At 40.4% G+C, this 22,063-nt stretch overlaps 1 protein-coding gene across 6 annotated transcripts in view; it reads left to right on the forward strand.

Moving 5' to 3' along the window:
* Positions 1 to 22,063, forward strand: part of MBNL2 (muscleblind like splicing regulator 2) — a 162,168-nt gene that overhangs the window by 98,570 nt on the left and 41,535 nt on the right. For all 6 annotated transcript variants that reach the window (XM_055335600.1, XM_055335601.1, XM_055335597.1 and 3 more), the window contains exons 3-5: positions 8,184 to 8,348; positions 18,789 to 18,989; positions 21,691 to 21,954. In XM_055335600.1, the coding sequence (XP_055191575.1) occupies positions 8,184 to 8,348; positions 18,789 to 18,989; positions 21,691 to 21,954 (630 nt within the window). The remainder of the gene's footprint in view (positions 1 to 8,183; positions 8,349 to 18,788; positions 18,990 to 21,690; positions 21,955 to 22,063) is intronic.

Here is a 22,063-nt window from a genome sequence, read left to right on the forward strand (position 1 = left end):
GGATGTCACGAGGACCAAAATGGTGGTCTGTTTGATTGAATTTCTCACTTTCAAGCTGTGTACGCTGTAGGTACTTAATAAATCCTCCTAGACTTAATCAATTTTGACTTAATTCACCATTCTGCCGGCATGCCTCATGCCTGGTCTGTCACGTAGACTTCTCAACTATTCTCCCAACATGCCGAGGCTGTTGCCAAGTAAGTCCCAAGTGTCTCTCTTTACTGTAACTATTGGTATGTGGAGCTTTCCCCTTTTACTAGATTAGGAACATTCAAGAGGAAAAGGATGTGGAATAGATGATGTGTAGCACATTACTATGTTTTCCGAGCAACTTTTGCTGCCTCTTGAGCTGTCACAACCACAGAGGGAGCTGAGATAGGGGAATATGATTGCCCCCATTTGACAGATGAGAAAATTGAGACAAGGACCATTATAATGATTTGTAAAAGTTCGTATAAGTATTTGGGGGTGAAGCCACAACTAGAATTCCAGGATTTTCCCATTGTGTAATGCCTGTTTGCTTTAAATTCTGGATGAGTCATGCCATGTTAATCAGCCCTGGCAAGTTTCGGCAGGAGAAATATCAAAGAGAAAGAGATCTGAGGCTCTTCTGAAGAGAGGAATGGCCAGTGTTGGTGCTGATCGTGAGATCAAGAGTAACAGAGGGTTAAAGAGCTTCCTACCTCCTGGAAGCACAGGGATAGACACTGAACTATGATTAGAGAGGTAGTTTTTATTTTTATTTTTTTTTAAATTTTTATTTATTTATGATAGTCACAGAGAGAGAGAGAGGCAGAGACACAGGCAGAGGGAGAAGCAGGCTCCATTCACTGGGAGCCCGACGTGGGATTCGATCCCGGGTCTCCAGGATCACGCCCTGGGCCAAAGGCAGGCGCCGAACTGCTGCGCCACCCAGGGATCCCGAGAGGTAGTTTTTAATACCACTTATTTTTCTCTATCATGTAGCAAAGACATTGGTTAGTCGTAGTAATGATGAGGATGCTAAGAGTAAAAATACCAAAATCTTACAGAAGGCTTACAGTGTGCCAGAAATTGTTCCAACACTTCATGTGCATGAGCTCTTCATCTTTACCAGGAGTCTAGAGGTAGGAACTATTGTGGTTCCCATGTTCCAGATGTGGCAACCAGACGCCACCAAGCCCCATGGCAAGAACAGCAAAGCTGGAATTGGAGCCAAAGTCCTAGTTCAAACTGCTTCTCCAAGAGAGGTTCCAAGACAGAACAGGTCTCAGGAATGAATGTCTGGGACGAGAATCGATCCTCACATCAGGATTTTGTTAAGCTGGTCTCACACACATGGAATGCAGAGGAATCTGAGAGCCTCTTCCATGGCCAACTTTGGGGTGCAAGGCAGATTCCTGGACTCAAGCATTCCCTGCAGGCCACTTTCAGAGCACATATATCTTCTCTCCATCACCAGAGTCGGCACCTGCCCTGCCGCAGCTTGGCCTGCTCGCTCCAAAACACTATCACATCCTAAGAGCAGCGAGTGGCCAAGACCCAACTGGAAGAGGCAGAGTTCAGGAGGTCAGACAGTCACCCTGAACCTCAACCGGAAATATTCTCCTCCAGAAGAACCTTTGTAGAGTCTGTTGATCAATGAGTCAGCCCCCACCAAGACACAATTCAAATTATCCCGAAGTGATACATACAGCAGGGGCCTATTAACTGTTTGAGTTGTACATTCTATAAAATCCATAGCTTTTCCCATGGAAAACAAATGGGATGTATTCCTTTAGCTATTCCTGTGGGCAAGAACTCCTATTGTTAATCCCTTTAACAATCCCCTAATTAATCTGTTTTCTTTTCAGCTTCCATATTTTAATTGACTTTTTCAATTAGGAGCATACTAGAAAAAGATTCTAAAAATTGCTTGTTTTAAAATAAGCATTTAGAAAATCTCATTTTCCAATTATGCTTTCTTCCCCTCACACCGACCTGATTCTGAAATCTTTTCTTAGCCAGGACTGGCTGCATTTATCCGATCCCACGCCATATAATGCAAGGCCGTGTAATTCTGATAGCTCCAATCTGTTGTTCGGCCAACTACAGATTACAGTGTAGCATCTTTCCACATTCTGGTGAGAATCAGCATGGGTGCTCTGTATTCAAATCTTCCATGGTCACTTTAATAAACTTGATTTGGGACTCCTGGGTGGCTCAGTGGTTAAGCATCTGCTTTTGGCTCAGGTCCTGGGATCAAGTCCTGCATTGGGCTCCCTGCTCATCGGGAAGCCTGCTTTTCCCTTGCCTCTGTGTCTCTCGTGAATAAATAAATAAAATCTTAAAAAATAATAATAAAATAATTTGGCTTGAAATGCTCACTTCTAACCATCTTCCCTAATCTAAATATTCCTGAGATAGAGATTATTTTTGAAGGTAGAATAAACTGCAGAAATTCTATTAGACTCCATAAGAATTCTGCATTTGTTTTTAAATAAGTAATCTCCACATAATGCAAACTATCATAAAAGTAGAGAAAGTAATAAATAGAAGTAGCATAAAGCCTAGTAATCAGGGTGCAGTTTTGCATGTAATTAGTGTAAGACTAGGCTCTGCTCCTGCTGAAAAATGCTATGGCAATAGGTTCAGTCCCCTTGGCTCCAGTCGGCTACCTGTTTCCTGTCTTCTCACACCTGCTCCGACCCACACCCCCTTCCATCCTCCAGCCTTGGGAAACTTGATAAGCTTGTGCCCTGATGGTACAATCACCTAGCACATTCTCCTCTCACATTCTCTTCCTCTCATTCTCACTTTGTATTCTCTCCCCTACACACACACACACACACACACACACACACTTGGGCACCAACCGCTCTCTGCCTTGCCACGTTCCTTCTTATCCTTTAGGTCCCAGTTTAAATGTCACTTCTTCAGCTCCCATCCCTGACCCACCAGTCTCAATTTTGACCATCTTCCACCACTCTCTCTCAGCATTCTACTCAGAACACATATCACAATTTATAATTATACATTTGTTTACTTCTTTTTTTAGATTTAAATTCATTTCGTTAACATGTAATGTATTATTGGTTTCAGAGGTAGAGTTCAGTGATTCGTCAGTTTGTATAACACCCAGTGCTGATTATATCACATGCCCTCCTTCATGCCCATCACCCAGTTATCCCACCCTCCACCTTCCCTCCCCTCCAGTGACCCTCAGTTTGTTTCCTATGATTAAGAGTATCTTTTTTTTAATAAATTAATTTTTATTGGTGTTCAATTTACCAACATACAGAATAACACCCAGTGCTCATCCCGTCAAGTGTCCCCCTCCGTGCCCGTCACCCATTCACCCCCACCCCCCGCCCTCCTCCCCTTCCACCACCCCTAGTTCATTTCCCAGAGTTAGGAGTCTTTATGTTCTGTCTCCCTTTCTGATATCTCCCACACATTTCTTCTCCCTTCCCTTATATTCCCCTTCACTATTATTCATATTCCCCAAATGAATGAGAACATACACTGTTTGTCCTTCTCCGATTGACTTACTTCACTCAGCATAATACCCTCCAGTTCCATCCACGTTGAAGCAAATGGTGGGTATTTGTCGTTTCTAATGGCTGAGTAATATTCCATTGTATACATAAACCACATCTTCTTTATCCATTCATCTTTCGATGGGCACCGAGGCTCCTTCCACAGTTTGGCTATTGTGGACATGGCTGCTAGAAACATCGGGGTGCAGGTGTCCCGTGATTAAGAGTATCTTACGGTTTGTCTCCCACTCTGATTTTAGTCTCGTTTTATTTTTTCTTCTCTTATACATTTATCTGTGTCATTATTTGGTTAACACACATCTTTAGCACTAGACTGCAGGCTTTCAGGAAGGTAGGCAGCATGTCTTCTGTTTGCTTGGCTTTGTCTAAATAGCTCTTGTCACAATGCCTGGCACACACCTAGTGAGAGCTCAGTAAGTGTTGAGTGAGTGAATGAATGAGTACTAGCCTGGAAGTACACCGAGAACAATGGGGAATGTGATCCAGACGACTGGTTGTTTCTATACCACCACAGGGGCGGGCAGAGCACCTGAATGTCTCAGGAGCTTTGATCCCCAAACTGGCTGTTCAGATGGGCCCATCTGCCTGCCTTTGCCTGGGCTCCAGTGTTTGATTTCCATAAGACTCTCCACATGGACTTCGCCAATGGCGCCCTCCCATCTCTATCCCACAGAAACTGTGCCGTCCCCTTCTCTAGAGCCTGGACCCTACTTTTCTTACTTCCCCAGACACAGGGTTCAACCCAAGAACTAAGAGAGGGAGAGTTGAAATAAAACAAAATCAATCCTAGAGGCCACAGGAAGACTTTTCTGAGACATTTTTATCTTTATTTCTTGGACTAAAATCGGGAGACACTACTTTTGATGCTGCTGTTGTGTTTTACAATGATATACAAAGATGCTTTACATTTGTGCACGCTGCCCTCTCCCATTCGGTTATGACAACTTGCTATGATAATCAGCAGTTTTGTGCAATGATGCATATCCTGACAAATCTTACGCCTTAACAAAACTTCCTTACAAATTGTTTACTGTGTCAAATAGCTTGTTATATTTTGACAGTTGCTTTTCCTTTAGGATTTTAGAATCCTGTAGGATCCTTTACTAAAATTTGGCCTAGATTTTCCCAGTTCTTGAATTAGTATTCAAGACACATCCATGGTGCAACACACTTCACAATATTAATACTAGATTGAACTACAGTGCAGGGCTGTGCACTTATTTTTTATTTTTATTTTTTTTAAGATTTTATTTATTTGAGAGAGAGAAGGCAAGTTAGCAAGAGCATGAGTGGGGAGGGGCAAAGAGAGAGGAAGAAGCAGGCTCCCTACAGGGAGCCTGATGTGGGCCTCAATCCCAGGACCCCAGGATCATGACCTGAGCCACCCAGGCGCCCCAGGGCTTTTTCTTTAAATGTGAGTACTTGCAGAAATACCCCAGAGAACTGAAAATAATTTTAAATATACAATACTTGAATAAGTATAATTAAGTAGCTTTCATCATGTTTTGAAACAAAACTGTTTTATGGAAGAACCAAGAAGACAGTCAGAATACAACTAAATTTGTGATCTGCACTTCCTGTAAACAAAATCATATACAAGTATTTTCTCCTTCTTTGGTAATATTAACAACTTTGCTCAATGCTGACTATATACCAGGCATATGTACCTCTAAAGCTTATGCATACATTAATTCATTGAATACTACAACAGCCCTTAGAGGAAAACACAATTGTTTTTCTTGTACAGATTTAAAAAAAAAAAAACATGATGCACGAAAAATGCAAGTAGTTTGCTCACAGTTACACAGATAGGAAAGAGCAGAACTAAATTATGTGCCCAGGAGTCGGCCTCCAGAGCCTGTGAACTTAAACATTTCTCTGTCCTCCTACAAAAGGATAGATGCAGGCAAATAATCTTTTTCCATTTCCAAACTCTCATATGTATTTTACTATATTTTAAATTGTATTATGCATCCTTATTATTATGTAATATAGATGCACCCATTTTATTTTATCAAGGATGACACTAGATTTTTATCTTTTCTAGATTTTAGCTATTGCTAATTAATAGCTTCATGTAGTGATGTCATTGAGTCAGGTAGACATGAATTTAGAATCCAGCTCTTCCACCTACCAATTATATGACCTCGGAAAAATTCCTTAATATTTCTGAGCCCATTTGCTATTTTATAAGATAGGGACCATTATAGCTGTTGTAAGGGGAAAATGAGATAACCATGTATAGATTGTCTCCAACATGGGTGATCAATAATATGCCTTAGTCTGAGTGTGTAAGTAAGAACACTGGGAAATTGCATTAATTCCCATGAAAAAGAAGGTTCCATCAATAAATTAGTAATTCAGTGCTGTAAATCATGTTCTCTTGGCTGAAAATAGTTTATAAAGTTCCTTAAATGTCCCTGTTGTATCAAGAGATCATAGCATTTACAAGAAAACCATATTTTTCTAGCCTAATCAAAATTTGTACATGTAGCTACAAAGGATTACATTAGAAGACTAGTGAATCAAAGGGACAGTTATATGAACGAGCAAAATTGAAGAGCCAAACTGGTAGAAATGTGGACATTTCACAAATTCGATCACCATTTTATGGTATTCTCCTTTCCCAAATGCCCTCATTAGGACCAGTCATATGTTTGTGCACACAGGCCTATAAGGTATCTTGTTTCCTTGAGCCTTTCTGGGTGTCAGCCTTCAGGTGAAGTGACTGTGCCTTGAGTGTGGATTGACGTTGTCAGAGAGAAGTCTGGGGTGCATATCTTCTGTACAAGAAATATCATTCTGTTTAATCCTCTCCTACCCCTGCTGATCGGCAGTAGCTATGTGTTGTATCCCATGAACCACCTCCCATCCTGGATGATAAGAGTATATTTGGGCACTTGGCATACAGGCAGCACTCTAGAGACTGATCACACACCTGTGTTGTGGGAGCTAGCCCAGTGCAAATCCTTCGTGGAGATTCAATTTTTGCAAAGTCAGCAATTGTCAAGGGGGGACATCACAAAACAAAGAGCAAAGGAAAGTCAGGATAAAAACTATCCCCCCAAAATTGTGGAGAAAAGTAGATGGAGAGAAAAAAAGACGGATTCCTGGGCCTCTTTGATTTAGATTATTTTTCACTGTAGATCCAGTTTACCTGTGTCTTTACGAGAGACCTTGCAATAGTTGACCTGGGATGGCTGTTTCACACATGGAAGCTGCATGATGCATTCACAATATGAGCTTGAGACTAAGGAGACATACTATCATATAACTATTGTTACAGAATTTTATTAGCAGAAATGGTACCAATTCCTTCTGATGTCCTCGGTACCTGCCCGTGTCCTACCTATGGAGAGTGACACAATCTCTAATGCTAATAGTAGAGCCTCAGGACAGCATCAGTTTATGAGCCCATACCACCAGAACTAAGCCTGCCACTGACATCTGCCCTTCTCCATGGTGGGGGGGAAGGTTCACACGGGATAGGGAGCCTACACTGCCAAAAGTGCAGCTGAAATTAGCAGGAAACGGAGTGAGAACTCCAGATGTTTAGAATTAGGATGACTATAAACAAATTTGTTTCCCCAGATCCACCAAGCTTGGCATTTAAAATTATTTTTATATCTGGTAAACAAACCCATATTCTCTTTTCTTGGTTGCAAATAGACTAATTCTTTAGGGAATGATAATACTCACACTGGTTAGCACAGTTTGCTCTTCTTTCTCCAGAAACTGCATAATTCACATATCAACATGTTTCTCTCGATTGGTAATTCTGAAAACTTGGGAATTCAGTATGAAAGCTACATTTGCAATTACTCTTCAAGGCTGGTTTTATGCACACCTGTCACCTAATTTTTTTTTTTTTTTGCTGTGCCAACTTTAACGTCAACATGTTACATTAGCCATAAACACTCTTATTAACTGTGTCATATTGTGGCATTAAATTTGATACTACTGTCATAGGAGTGAGGCAGGGACATGGGGTAACAGCTTTTGGGTACCAAACTAATTAGCTGCAGGTAATTATCTGAGTATATGCCTGGAATTTTTCACTAATGCTTCTATTACTAAGAAATACCCACTCCTATGTGACCATTGCCTCTTCTTCAGTGATTTGAATTAGGGATATCTTCAGCCAATCCAGAACATGGATCTCAAGAAGTTCTTATTACTCTCCCCACTAGCACAAATTAGCACAAATTTGGCACCTAATTATTTATATTTGGTCATCACTCCAGCACACACAAACCCTCATAGGGCAACTTCAAGAACTGCTTTTGGTAAGTCCCAATAAATATGCTCCTCTGGTTGCCTTCTATACTGCCGAGGAGAGGGGTTTCCCTTTATTCCTAGCACTCACATTTCTTTAGAGTCTGTTGTCAGAGTTGGAATCCATCAGAAAAAACAACAGCAAAAGAATCTCAGGACACTTATCCGCTGAACAGGTTTGAGCAAGGGTGATAATCATCTGATGCCTGATTCATTCTGTGTATGTCCCAAGTCTGTTGTATGTTCCAACGTGAGCACCTGTGTGCACGTGCACAGGCACACTCACGCAGGGGATCCTTGCCTTTGTATACATGAAGCAGTTGTGAAATGGTTGATAATAGATGAAAGCTACTCTTAACAGCCCTAAAAATCAAAACATTCATTTTACAGGGCCGTTGTTCAAGAGAGAACTGCAAGTATCTTCATCCTCCAACACATTTAAAAACTCAACTAGAAATTAATGGGAGGAACAATTTGATCCAGCAAAAAACTGCTGCAGCGATGCTTGCCCAGCAGATGCAATTTATGTTTCCAGGAACCCCACTTCATCCAGTGGTGAGTACATCACATCTAATGATGGGCTTGATGATTCAAGTGTTGGTACAGGCAGTGCCACTTTGACCTAAAATGGCCTCCCTCGACTCTTGTCTCTGATCACAATGAAAGCAAATAGCATTGTAAGCTAAATGGATGCTGAAAATTGGGTTTTTGAAATTATTTAAATGGATAAAATGTGTTGGGGGAAACAGTAGACAAAGAATTTCTAAGCGGTGTCTGGGAAATCTGTGTCCCTCCAACTCTTGGCTCACCAGTAAACTCCACATTGGGACCATCTCAGAATGGAAAGTGTTCTCCATTTTCGTCTAGAGCATGAAGTGATGATCTATGTAAAGGAGAGATTTCGATGCCGAATATGTTGTTGGCAACCTAGCAGATTGACTATTTCGTTCAATGGCATCGTTTTAAGGATGAGCAAAGGGAGAAACCGGAGAAGTTAAATGACTTACTCAATGTCATGTAGCTCATAAGCAGTGGGGTGGGCACTGGGACTCAGACATTCTGAGTGAGAAGCTTTCTGCAGTCTACTCCTCCAAGAACCCCGCGGGCACCCCCGGAGAAGGCTGCCTTAGCCACCAGGCCAGCAAAGGGTGTTTGAGCTGTGACCAGGACCACAAGATCAAATGCTCAAGGGAGTTCCATCTTCGAATATATATTGTGTAATATTTTCTCTTTGATTTCAGTGTTTGAAAGTACTTCCTTAAAGGTCTGGAAATTGTTTTAGGAATGAGGCCCTGGGGGAAAGGAGTGCATTTGGCTTCAGTGGATTTTCATTTACATTTGTGAATTATTTGTTAAAAACAAACTAATTAAAAAAAAAACACAAAGCCAGTAAAGTGAGCGAAATTTGCTTTTATAAAGAAGTACATACACAAAAGACTATTGTTTAAAAATTAGTCTTTATTGTGTGAAAAGTCTATGTTATTGAAAAGTGCTGAATTAAAAAGGATAGCTACCCTAGAGATTACTTTCTTGAGCATGTGATGAGATGGAGAGGGTGGGAACGGTCCTGGAAGACCGAGTGAATCAGGGATGATTGTTAGCAGCTCTGCTTGTCTCCAGGTTTCTGCTCAGGAATGGTGACACAAAGTAGCCAGGACCCAGCTCTGCCCAGGGAGGGGGAAAAAGTGCCAGGTGCTGGGGTCTTCAACATAAATGAAATACAGTCTTTTGGAATTAGACAGTCATGAGACAGGCAAAACAAGATTAAGGCACAGGGAATTATGGTTTTGAATGAGGCAGGAAATACTGCTTGGAGAAGGTCCCAAATAAGTATATCTCAAAGAGTGAGTATATCTCAAAGGATGAGTATATCCCAAAGGATGTGAATCAGGCTGAGCCTCGATATAAGGACAGCATAGACAGAGTTATGAGTACACTTAACATCAAATATAGGCATTTAAGTGGATCTGTTTAGAACCGAATACATGTATAATTTATGGCTCTCTATACGCATATAAATTATTTTATTAAATTACCTAAAGCTAAAATAATTTAGTTATCCATATTAAATAGTGTCTGTAGGAATGAATTTAGAACCACCAAGGTCAACATAGTAGCACTGCATTCTGTGTCTGTGTCATTCATTTTAATCATTCATTTTTTATTTATTTAGAATTTATAAAGATTGACCTTGGCACCTAATAATGGGAAATGTTAATAAGAAAATTCCATTCCCGTTGTTAAATAAGTTGAATTTCTTTTTGAAAGTTATGTTTATGTATTGTCTCAAATATTAATTAGAAGTTAATAACCATGATTTGCCTATGGAAAAAGGAATATTACATTTAAATATTTCAATAAAAGTTTTTAAGTACTAAGAAGTCCCCGAATAAAAAGTGTGATAAACTTAAAAATCACGAACTCTACAAACAAATAACTTCAGTCTCAGGAATGAATCGGTGGCCTAGTATAGTATAACAGGCCAAATAATGGCCCTGAAAGGTACAGGGAACATGTAAATGTCACCTTATGAGAAATCCAGGTCTTTGAAGATACGATGAAATGGGGCATCCTGAGAAGGGGGAATCCTCCTGGATTAAATGCAAGCACAAGCAGCCTTATGAGAGAGAAGCAGAGGGAGGGTTGACACATATGGAAGAGGGGAATGGCAGTGTACTCACAAATGCAGAGATAGGTGGTGAGGCCACGAACTAGAGAATGCCAGCAGCCACCAGAAGACAGAAGAGACAATGAATAGATTCTTCCCTGGAGCCTCCAGAGGGTACAAAAAATGCCAGTATGGTGATTGGGGCCCAGTGAAACTGACTTCAGACTTTTGGCCTTCAGGGCAATGAAAGAGTAAGTTTGTGTTGTTTTAAGTTGCCAAATCTGAGAATTTGTCAGACCAGCCACAAGAAACTAATATGTGCAGGAATTACATAAGACAAATAGACTGATAAGAACAAGTAGCAAGTATCACTCCCATTTTTAGGTGCCCTTCTAAGCTAACCTTCTCTAGAAACTATGGATATTTTTTCCACTCCCTCCTAGCTTCCTTCCACCCTGAAGCTAGTCCCTTGATGATCTCACCAGTGACCACCATATTGCTAAAGCACTAGTCTCTTTTGCTTTTGATGTGTTTGTATGAACTCTTAGCCATATCCAATCCATATAATCAACCTCTCCTTTATGGAATGCTCCTTCCTCTCTAATCTGTCTTCCTCCTCAGGAAAGGGCTGGAGACGTTGTCCATTGTGTTCCTCCACTATATGTTGAAGCTGCTGTCCATGGAGCTTCCCAGCATGGGACATTTCTAGTATTGACCCTCTCCTTCATGATCTCATCCATTCCCATGGCTTTAAATCACCTGTAAGCTGATAACTCCCAAATCTATGTTTCCAGTACTTTCTTCTGAGCCCTAAGTTCGAATATCTAACTTCCTACTGGACTCATCTTTAAATTTCTCACAGGAACTTGATGTGTTCAAGCCTGAATGGTCCATTTCAGTAAATGCAACCAGTAGTTTCAAAACCAAAATTAAGCAGATTCTCTCACATCCAGTTCATCAGCATGTCATATCTGCTTTCAAGTCTGTTTCTTTCTCTACCTCCATCTGAGCCTCCATCAGTCTTTTATTCAAAATACCTTAGAAGCATTTCCTTTCTAATCTGTCAATTTCCACTCTTGCCTTATCCCAGTGTATTCTGCATACAGCAACCAGAGGAATATTTGTAACACATGAATGCATCATATTGCTCTCTTACTTAAAACCCATTAGTACTCACCCATTTCATTAGAGACAAAGCCTAAACATGTAACCATGACTATGATCTAGAATGTTGTCTGTGGTCTGGTCCCCATCAGCTCACCAAATCATCATGGGCCACTCTTTCTGTATTTGCTGAAACCATACAGAACTTTCAGTTCTGTGAACATACAAAGCTCTTGCTTGACTCATGGCCTTGGCCCTTGCTGGAAGTATCCTGCTGCTCTTCACATGTTAACTTCCTCTTATCTAGAAGGACTCCAAATCCATCCCCTGTGACCCACCACCAATCTCCATCACTACCAGTGAGGCCTTTTCATGTCTGCTTATCCATAAAAATACATAAAAATAAATTGTAATTTTATTTGTTCTTTCCATTTGGGTTTAAGTTCAATAAATGTGCACACAGAGTCCTGGTATACTGTCTGGACCAATAAACACTTACTGAGTGAATAAAAACTCAAATTCACTATATTTTAAAAGTCTCCTTCCGTTTTTCCTCCTGGAAGTTTTTCTTTTCCTAATTCCTAACAGGATATAACAGTAATTCTTCTTTTCTTTCCTTCTTTGCCCACTGCATGCTTCCTCTCTCAACACACAACCTTCCTGGGTATACTCAAGATAAAGAAATCGGTGGTTAGAACTAATAAATGAGTTTAGTAATATTGCAGAATACAAAAATCAAGACACAGAAATCTGTCATCTTTCTATACACTAATAATGAACTATGAGAAAGAAAAATAAGAAAAAAATCCCATTTATAACTGCGTCAAAAAGAATAAAATACCTAGGACTAAATTTAACCGAGGAGGTAAAAGATCTATACACTGAAAATTATAGGATATTGATGAAAAAATTGAAGAAGACAGAAATAAGTGGAAAGATATTCCATGCTCATGGATTGGAAGAATAAATACTGTAAAAACAGCCATGCTACCCAACATGTTCTGCAGATTCAAAGAATCCCTATCAAAATTCCTCTGGAATTTTTCACAGAACTAGAATAAATAATCCTAAAATTTGTGTAGAACCACAAAAGACCCTGAATAGCCAATGAAATCTTGAGAAAGAACAAAGCTGAAGGCATCATGCTGTCTGATTTCAAACTATAGTACAAAGTTTGTAGTAATCAAAACTGTACAGTATTGGCATAAAAACAGACACATAGATCAATATAACAACAGAGAGTCCAGAAACAAACTCATTCATATATAGTCAATTAATTTACAATAAAAGAGCCAAGAATATCCTGTGAGAAATGTCTCTTCAATAAATAGTACGGGGAAAACTGGACAACTACAGGCAAAAGAAGGAAACTGGACCATTCTCTTTGCCATGGACAAAAATTAACTCAAAATGATTAAAGACTTGAGTGGAAGATCTGAACCCATTAAATTCCTTTCCTAAAAGAGAACATAGGTGGTGACATCAATCCTGGCGAAGATTTTTGGGATTTGATAACAAAAGCAAAGGCGACAAAAGCAAAAATCAACAAGTGGGATTGCTTCAAACAAGCTTCTGCTCAGCAAAAGAAACCATTGGCAAAATGAAAAGGCAACCTATGGAATAGGAGAAAATATTTGCAAATCATATATCTGATAAGGGGTTAACATCTGAAATACATTAAGAACTCATATAACAGAATAGCAAAAAATGGGGAGAAGATCTGAATAGACATTTTTCCAAAGAGGACATATAGATGGCCAACAGGAATGAGAAAAGCTGCTCAACAGCACTCGTCTTCAGGAAAATGAAAATAAAGATCAGTAGAAGATATCACTTCACATGGGGGCACCTGGGTGGCTCACTTGAGTTAAACATTGGGTCTTGGTTTTAGCTCAGGTCATGATGTCAGGGCCATGATGTCAGGGTCTTGAGATTGAGCACCATATTGGACTGTGTGGTCAGTAGGGAGTCTGCTTAACAATCCTCTCCCTTTGCCCCTCCCCCCACTCATGCACGTGAGCATGCACTCATACACACGCACGCGCACACTCTCTCTCTTAAATAAATAAATCTTGCAAAAAAATATATCACCTCACATCTGTTAGAATGGTGTTATCAAAAAGACAAAAAGATGGGCATCCCCCATGGCTCAGCAGTTTAGCACTGCCTTCAGCCCAGGGCCTGATCCTGGAGACCCGGGATCGAGTCCCGCATCGGACTCCCTGCATGGAGCCTGCTTCTCCTTCTGTCTGTGTCTCTTCCTCTTTCTCTCTCTCTCATGAATAAATAAATAGAATCTTAAAAAAAAAAAAAAGACAAGAGATAACAAGCGTGACCAGGATATGGAGAAAAGGAAATCCATTGCATTGGGAATGTACATTGGTACAGCCACTGTGGAAAACAATGTGGAGGTTTCTCAGAAAATTAAAAATAGAACAACCATATGACCCATCACTTCCACTTCTTGATATTTATCCAAAGAAAATGAAACACTAATTTGAAAAGATACCTGCACCCCCTTTGCAGCATTATTTACAACAGCCAAGATATGGAAACTACCCAAGTGTCTGTCTATAGAGGAATGGTTAAAGAAGATGTGGTATACATACAATGAAATATTTTTCAGCCATTAAAAAGAGTGAAATCTTGCCATTTTCACCAATGTGAATGGACCACAGAGGCATCATATTATGTTAAGTGAAGTAAGTCAGACAAAAAAATATAGTATATGATCTCACTTATATAGAGAATCTAAAAAACAAAAACCAAGCTCATAGATACAGATAGAAAGATTGGTCGTTGCCAGAGGCAGGGGAAGGGAGTTGGCAAAATGAATAAAGGGGTCATAAGATACAATCTTCCAGTTATTAAAAAAAAAAAAGTAATTCATGGGATGGTAATACTCAGCATGGGTACTACAGTTAAGAATATAGTATTGCAGAGTTGAAAGTTGCTAAGACAGTAAATCTTACTGTTCTTATCATTAGAAGGCTAATTCTGTACTTGCAGGTGGTGATAGATGTTAGCGACTTACTGTGGTTGGTGATCATTTCACAATATATACAAATACTGATCATTACATCGTACATCTGAAACTAATATAACGTTGCATGACAGTTGGGCATCAACTTGAAAAAAAGAGAGAGAATGAAGTGTGTGTGTGAGTTTGTTGGGGGGGTGGGTAGCCTTGAGTTGGATAGAGATTTAAGAGCCTATCCAACCCAGTCCTCAGGGACAAGGTCTTGCATTGAGCATTCTGCCTTCCAGAGATGCTTCTGGAAGTAAAGAGAGGGGGCTTAAGGGATGCCATGTTTTAAGCCTTTCAGTTTGAGTGCCAAATACCTACCCTTTGAAGTCAAAGCTTTCTAAATGTATGAACTCTCATGCTCCTGGTTTAAAAAGTCAACAGACTAAATTTTAGGATCATAAAATACCTCAGGCCACTTAATCATTACTGCTCAGCACTGATCCTTCCTTGCTGCTACAAAATATCAAAGAACGCCTACTGAATCTGCATACATGCGTGTGTGTATGTGTGTGTTTATGAGGAAGAGAGAGACAGAGACAGAGACAGAGACAGAGAGGTCTAGGTCTTTGGACCTAGATTTACGGGTATCACGCACTGAGAAAGAACCCTGACGTATGAGAAGCAGAAGAGAGAAACACAGGAACGTGTAACCAAGTACAGAGATTAGAAATAGCAAGGCCAGCATTTCAGAAGCTGTTTTCATCCAGGAAACGCTGTGGCTCTGGTCCTCCGGCCTCCCGGGCTGCAGCTAGTTCTGAGAGATGACAAGGACCCAGTGGATCCCATCGCAGACAGTGTGGCAGGAGCCCTGGTGCAGAAACCATGCTGCCTACTCTCCATGCGGCCTGCTGAGCCAGGACCGGAATCACTCGGAGGGCTGCTCTTTTTTCTTAGCTGTGGCTAAGAACTGAATTCAGACACAAGGACATGGTGTCAATCTGGACTCCACCTGGGGAGTTTAACTTGAATCCGGGATCTGAGACCTACTTTTCAAGGGGCAGCCGCACTCAGCGCTCCACACCACTGTTGGGAGCAGCCTTGCACCTGCCATCTGGGGAAGGCCCTGGCTGATGGTGGGACACAGCATCCCGCCAGCGCTCTGGCTTCACGCTCAAAGACGTCAGGGCAGCTGGAGGTTTTGTCTCTCTTCTGTTTTAAGAAATTACCAACAATATCTAGGGAGTACAGAGGAATGGAAATAGCCCCAGACTGGGAGTCAGGAGTCCTGGGTGCTTTGCCCTGACTCTGTCTCAGCAGCACTGACCTTGCATAATCCATTTGGTCTCTACTCTAAATTGCTTTCTCCTGTAAGTTCTCACAGCCACCCTTGCCCTTCACGGATATTGAGAAGGTTACAGAAGACAATGCATATGAGAATGGTTTGAACACAGTGAACCCTTCTGAGGCGTAAGGTATTACTGTCAACAGTAATAATAATAGAGTGCCCATCTCTGAAGATGACCATAACTGTGCTGTTAACTTATCACCTTCAGTAAAAAACATCTGTATTAAAAAAAAGAGAGAAAGTATCTAATTGAATCTATCTTCATAAGACCCATAAACTTTTAACTTCAGCTACACATGAAAGTATGCATTTTCCCAGCTCGTATTTCAAAAAGGAGAAGCTAAAAAGGAAAGGAAAGCATTTACTATCATTTAATAAAAGTTTATATTTCTACTATTACATTACTATGCTGATTATATTCCTGTTATAGAATCAGTGGGCCATTTGGAGGAAAAACTTGACTAATGCTCACTTTTATGCTACCAATGATAGGTGCTATTTGCTGAGTTCTGACCATGGGAAGTGGGGTAGAAGTAACACCTGGTTTGGCCCAACTCTTTCAGCCAGAGAGGTTAACTTATCACTGCCTAGGATAAAAGTTAACCAGCAGAACTCTGGATTTGAATTTAGATCACTCTCAGTCTAAAATCTGTGGTCTTATTTTTAAATAATACTCTCTCCGAGCCGTGTTAGGGTTATCGTTAGTAAAACAAACTGCAACATTCATTTTAGATCATTAAATTAGATGAACAAGTAACTTTCATTTTGGAAAGCACAATCTTCCTAATTGTAATAGATTTGTTGATATGTGAAAAGGTTTAAGGAAATGAGTTTTGAGGTTCTGACATCCCACTGATGGTCAAGGTACAAGCTGTATTTATGTTACCACACTGACCCTGGCTTCAAATGATCCACAGGAGGGAGGGTTGGGAATATCCTGCTACAGGAAGTCAAAACTGGGGGTGTGGGGGAGGGTTCTTTCTCTCAATGTTTACTTTGATAATTGGTCTCTGGGTTAAATTACACATTTAGTACAAAGAAGCTTTAATACTTATTTTCACTCTTCATCTATGACAGTGGTCCCCAAACTGGGCCATACATCAAATCATGTAGTAAATTTTTTTCAATGCAAATTTCAAGGCCCCTATTTAGACCTGTTGAGTCTGGCCATATCTCTATTTAAGAAATTCCCCACAGGCATTTCTGATATAGCTAGGTTTTTGAATCACTATTGTGATTCAACCTTTTGGGGTTGATTTTTTTTTAATTTGACATTATATAGTCATACCATTTAAATTACTTGGCTTTTGTTCAATAGCACTAACTTATAAAAGCTATAGTTCCTGAAAACTACACCTTTCTGTAATTATGGCTCAAATGGGTTGAAAATGGAAAACATACACGTATAAAATTTTGGAGAAGAAAAATCCTAATTTTCATCTATTTCCCATGTTGAGACCTCGTGTTGCAACTCTGTCCCAAAGTGAATTTTATGTCTGAGCCATAAAGATCTAAGATCCTCTCGTGGGAGGGCTACAGCAGCACTCGCAGACCATTAGAATCACCTCTTGCAGCCCCCAGCGATTTCAGTAAAGACTTCCAGACTCTCTGAGCACTCTCAGCACAGACTATCAATATTTCACTGTTTTCTAACATGAGCGTTCATAAGAGATGTTTTTCCGTTATTGCTGTCAACAAAAAATTTGTTTAATAAACATAGATTGTTATTTATCCCATATGTTCAACAACTCATTCAGAGCCATAAATAGAAAACAAGAATGTTACTCACAATGTATAAATAGAGCAATAGTGTGATATGGCCAATAGCATGGTTCGGTATTAGAAAATTGCATTGACGTGTGATGGCAAATATCTGCAACCTGCCCTAAAAAATAAAGAAATTAAAAATCACCTACAACTTAAAAAATAGACCAACCAACAAAAACTGTTTGGATACAGTTCAGTGTAAAATTTATTCTAAGAAAAATCTTTAGCATCTTAAATTTATTTATTTATTTTTGCATCTTAAATTTTTAACGTTGGTCCTAGAAAAGTGAGGCAGAGCTTATTATTCTCTTATATTCTTTCCTTTCTGAGAAGTATATTTTTAGGTGAGGTTTTTAAAAATAATCATCCCAGCAAGCCCCTTGTATATTTCTTCTTATCCACGGACAAGGAGTGTAGCAATAGAGAAGTTTAAGTAAGGTACAGTATGCCGTTATCACTGCTGCATTGATTTTGACCTAGGAAACCAAAGCAACTTTTAATGACCAGTTGAAAAATTGGCCAGTTGAAAAGTTTATGCTCTTCCATCTAACTTCTTAAGAAGGGGTTGGATCTAGACATGGTTGTGATGGACATGAAATAGCAGGTCTCTATGAACATTGCCTATGAACATGGGCACATGCATGCTAATGACAGACTATGAGAATAGAACATGCTGGGGAGTCTGAGCAAATACAGGCCCAAATAATCCGTGCTTTCTGAGAACATACAAACTCGATCAACTGGAAAATCAGGCGCTTTTCAAGATTTTTCTTTATTCATCTCCTTTTTGAGATCCATGGAGGAGAAATCCAAGATGATGAGTCAGTATTCCATAGGTTTTACTCTCTTACTAACATTCAGTGTTTGGAATGATGAGCAATTACATTGACAATTATTATCTTCTTTTCTTGAGAACACCTTCATCGAAATAAAAGTCTCACCTGCTTGCTGTAATCAGGTTTCTACGACATTCTCCCATGGTTTTGGGTATGGGTTTAGGAAGAGATGATCTATGTGGATTTCATTTTTATTAAGCAAAACAAAACAGGGAAATTTAATGAACTTTCACAGATAGTGATTTATGCAACTGATACAAAGAATCTTATCAATGATGAGTGAGTTTTGCTCAAATGACACTTGCTGGTGATTTTTTGAAGTTTTATTCTAAAGAAATCTTTGTCCTGTGTTGTTTTCCCTTAACAGCCCACTTTTCCTGTAGGTCCCGCCATAGGGACAAATACGGCGATTAGCTTTGCTCCTTACTTAGCACCTGTCACCCCTGGAGTTGGGTTAGTCCCAACGGAAATTCTACCCACCACACCTGTTCTTGTTCCCGGAAGTCCACCCGTCACTGTCCCGGGCTCAACTGCAACTCAGAAACTTCTCAGGACTGACAAACTGGAGGTACTTCAATTATATTTGTGGTTTGAGATGCATTTGCGGTAGAAGTGTAATTATTTGTAAGTGAGTACTTGTAAGATATTAATTCAGTCTTGCAAAACAGCCATACACACACACACACACACACACACACACACACTTCATCTAAAAGCCATGCATTTGTAATTCTATGGTTTCAATTTAAGGCAAAGTATAAAGGAAATTAGTCTGTAGGAAAAAAAATAGCTTAGTACAAACAAAATTCACCCCCGGGGAATGTGTTCAGGGGCAAAATATTTAACAACCAATAGAACTACGAATCAGTCATGGCTCCTGAAGTCCTTCCACTGTGCTCGGCGTTAACCTTTGATGGATCTTGGAAAGGTCTGAGAATGAACAAGTGAGAAGCCCAGCAGTCAGGGCAATGGGGGACACTTCGGGACAGGAGTAGGAGTTAAGTAGAACTGACTATTGACCACTTGGTATGATCATATTTCAATATTTTAAGAACTAGAATGGTTATGTTGGTATGTTCCAGAATATCAGCCCTGATAGTATTGTTGACAAACAGGGGAACTGGAAGCTGGGCAAATTATTTATCAGTGAACATATTTTCTTTAACTTAAGTTCAAGTGTTCTATAAAAGTCAAGAAAACACACTCATATATTTACAGAACATAATTCATAAGTCATGAGTCAAGCCAACCCTGACGGGGTAACATTTCTCTTTAATCAGAATTAAAGGATTTATCTTAACTACTATATCCTGTGATATTTAATAGAGCATTTTATACAGGTGTGTAAAGATTCTGATAGCTTTTTCAATGATCTCCTTTAATTCCATTACCCATTAAAGTAGTTAGGTGATGTATGTATGGTCAGGATGTACACTGTGCTTTATGCTGGATCATTGGAGAATATCCTTTCAATGTGCATTTGTTTAAATATTTACCCAATAAAAAATTTATAAAAATGTTTACCTGATAAATATTGAAGGCAATAAAATGTTGCTACCTAATATCAGCTTCAATCTGGAGTATATGGATCCCAAAATGAGACGACTATAGAATCTAACAGTTATAGCCTAACAGCCTGCCCATGTGAATGTAGAACAGACCTTTTCTGGTCCGGGGAAAGTGTTTGGGGCTCCACCTGCTGGACCCGTGGAGCTTTAGTGTTCAGTTTTTGAGTGTCTGGTTTAGAAAACAAATTAAATCAAGCTGAGTTGGGAACAAATCGTCCTCCCCAACAGGACTAGTAGATATTGAAAAATAATTTACAGAGACTTCAGCAGGGCAGCTTCCAGTTCATTTCAAACCAGGAATGAAGTCGCAGCACACAGAGACCCTTGGTAAATGCTTGATGGCTGGTCTGCACCTCTGATGTAGTCTCAGACCAGAGGATTCCATTTAGAGAGAGAGGCTTACTCAGAATTGATGGGAACGTTTGAGTAATTTTTATTTTGTACATTTTACAAACTAAAGATGGAATACTGGCTTATATCCAAAAACAGGAGGAAACGACAAGCAGTTTTGTGACTTATCTGTTTATCCTTCAAACCCTCTTGGCCACTGGTCAGTGAAACTATTTTGCAAGCTCCTTTGGCTTTCACAAGGCTTGACTGTCACTTCAGTGACCCTTCATAGAACATCACTGATGGTTGGGATGCCCAGCACCACTTAAATATATTGACTTTGGAATTAGAGCTTCAAAGGAAAATAACTTACAATTTTACTAGTAATTCTGCCCTGCTAATGATATAAGTATTATATCTATATATTATTCATGTCATCTTATGTTATTGATATTCAGGGCAGAATTAAGAATACTCTTTAAATTTTCTTTATATAGTAAACTTTTGATCCACCAGAATTCTTAGAGGATGGAGCATTCTAGTTACTCCAGACTTAAGGATAACTAAGGACTAAAAAAGCAGCGGCAACACATCGGCACTTCAAACTCTATTTCCACTTCCCTCCACTTATTTCTCTCTATCTCTTCCCATATTTCTCTCCTTTTTATCTTTCTGTCTGTGCTGTCATAAGTAATAATATAGTGACCCGAAGTGCAAGTTTCAATGCCTTAGATGTAGTAGTTCTGACTTAACGTACTAAGCATAAGTTATCTTTGTGGAGTGAGGGGTCCTAGGGGAAGAAAACAGGAGTGTTCAGATTCACCCCACCCACTTCCCATCCTCCAACGAGGAGGAACAAGTTTATTTCCCCCAATTCTTTCTGGAGTTGTACAGCTTCGGCATCCCAGAGTTGTCAGGGGAGGAGACAATCTGGATTTGCATTGAGATGTCCAAATTACATATACTTGTATATAGGCTCATATACACATAGATCGTGTCCTCATTGTTGTATCTGAAACAGATACAGAGATCTGCACACCAGCCACAGACACAGGGAGGCTGTGTTGATTTTCATGTCAGCTCGACTGCAGACGTTGACTTAGCCTTCTCAACACAGAGTCTCACTCCAGAAAAGAGGGCGCAGCAAAGCTCACATTAGCTTGCCAGGGATTCTGGTTGAGTTCTGGACAATATCACATCTTTATGGAAACGGCCCAAAAGCCACCGCGACAAGAAGGGAAAAGAAAAGCACTTATTCCTTTCTGTGGTTTTGTGTTAGTTAGCCTAAAAGGCTGCGCCTGCGGAGGCGGCTGCAGGCGCCCATCAGGCTTTCTCGTGCATCGTCCGCTCTTCTTCTCCCCCGTGTCCCAGGTATGCAGGGAGTTCCAGCGAGGAAACTGTGCCCGGGGCGAGACCGACTGCCGCTTTGCACACCCCGCAGACAGCACCATGATCGACACAAACGACAACACCGTAACCGTTTGTATGGATTACATAAAGGGGCGTTGCATGAGGGAGAAATGCAAATATTTTCACCCTCCTGCACACTTGCAGGCCAAAATCAAAGCTGCGCAGCACCAAGCCAACCAAGCGGCGGTGGCCGCCCAGGCAGCCGCGGCCGCGGCCACAGTCATGGTAAGTGGGGCGCGCCCGCCGCGCACCTTCCTCCGCCCGGGCCCGGGCAGCCGCGGGCGCCCCGCGGGATCCAGACGCTGCCCCAGCAGTCGGGAACTAGGGAAGGCTG

This window comes from Nyctereutes procyonoides, unplaced genomic scaffold (genome assembly GCF_905146905.1).
Source record: "Nyctereutes procyonoides isolate TBG_1078 unplaced genomic scaffold, NYPRO_anot_genome, whole genome shotgun sequence".
Lineage (NCBI taxonomy): Eukaryota > Metazoa > Chordata > Mammalia > Carnivora > Canidae > Nyctereutes > Nyctereutes procyonoides.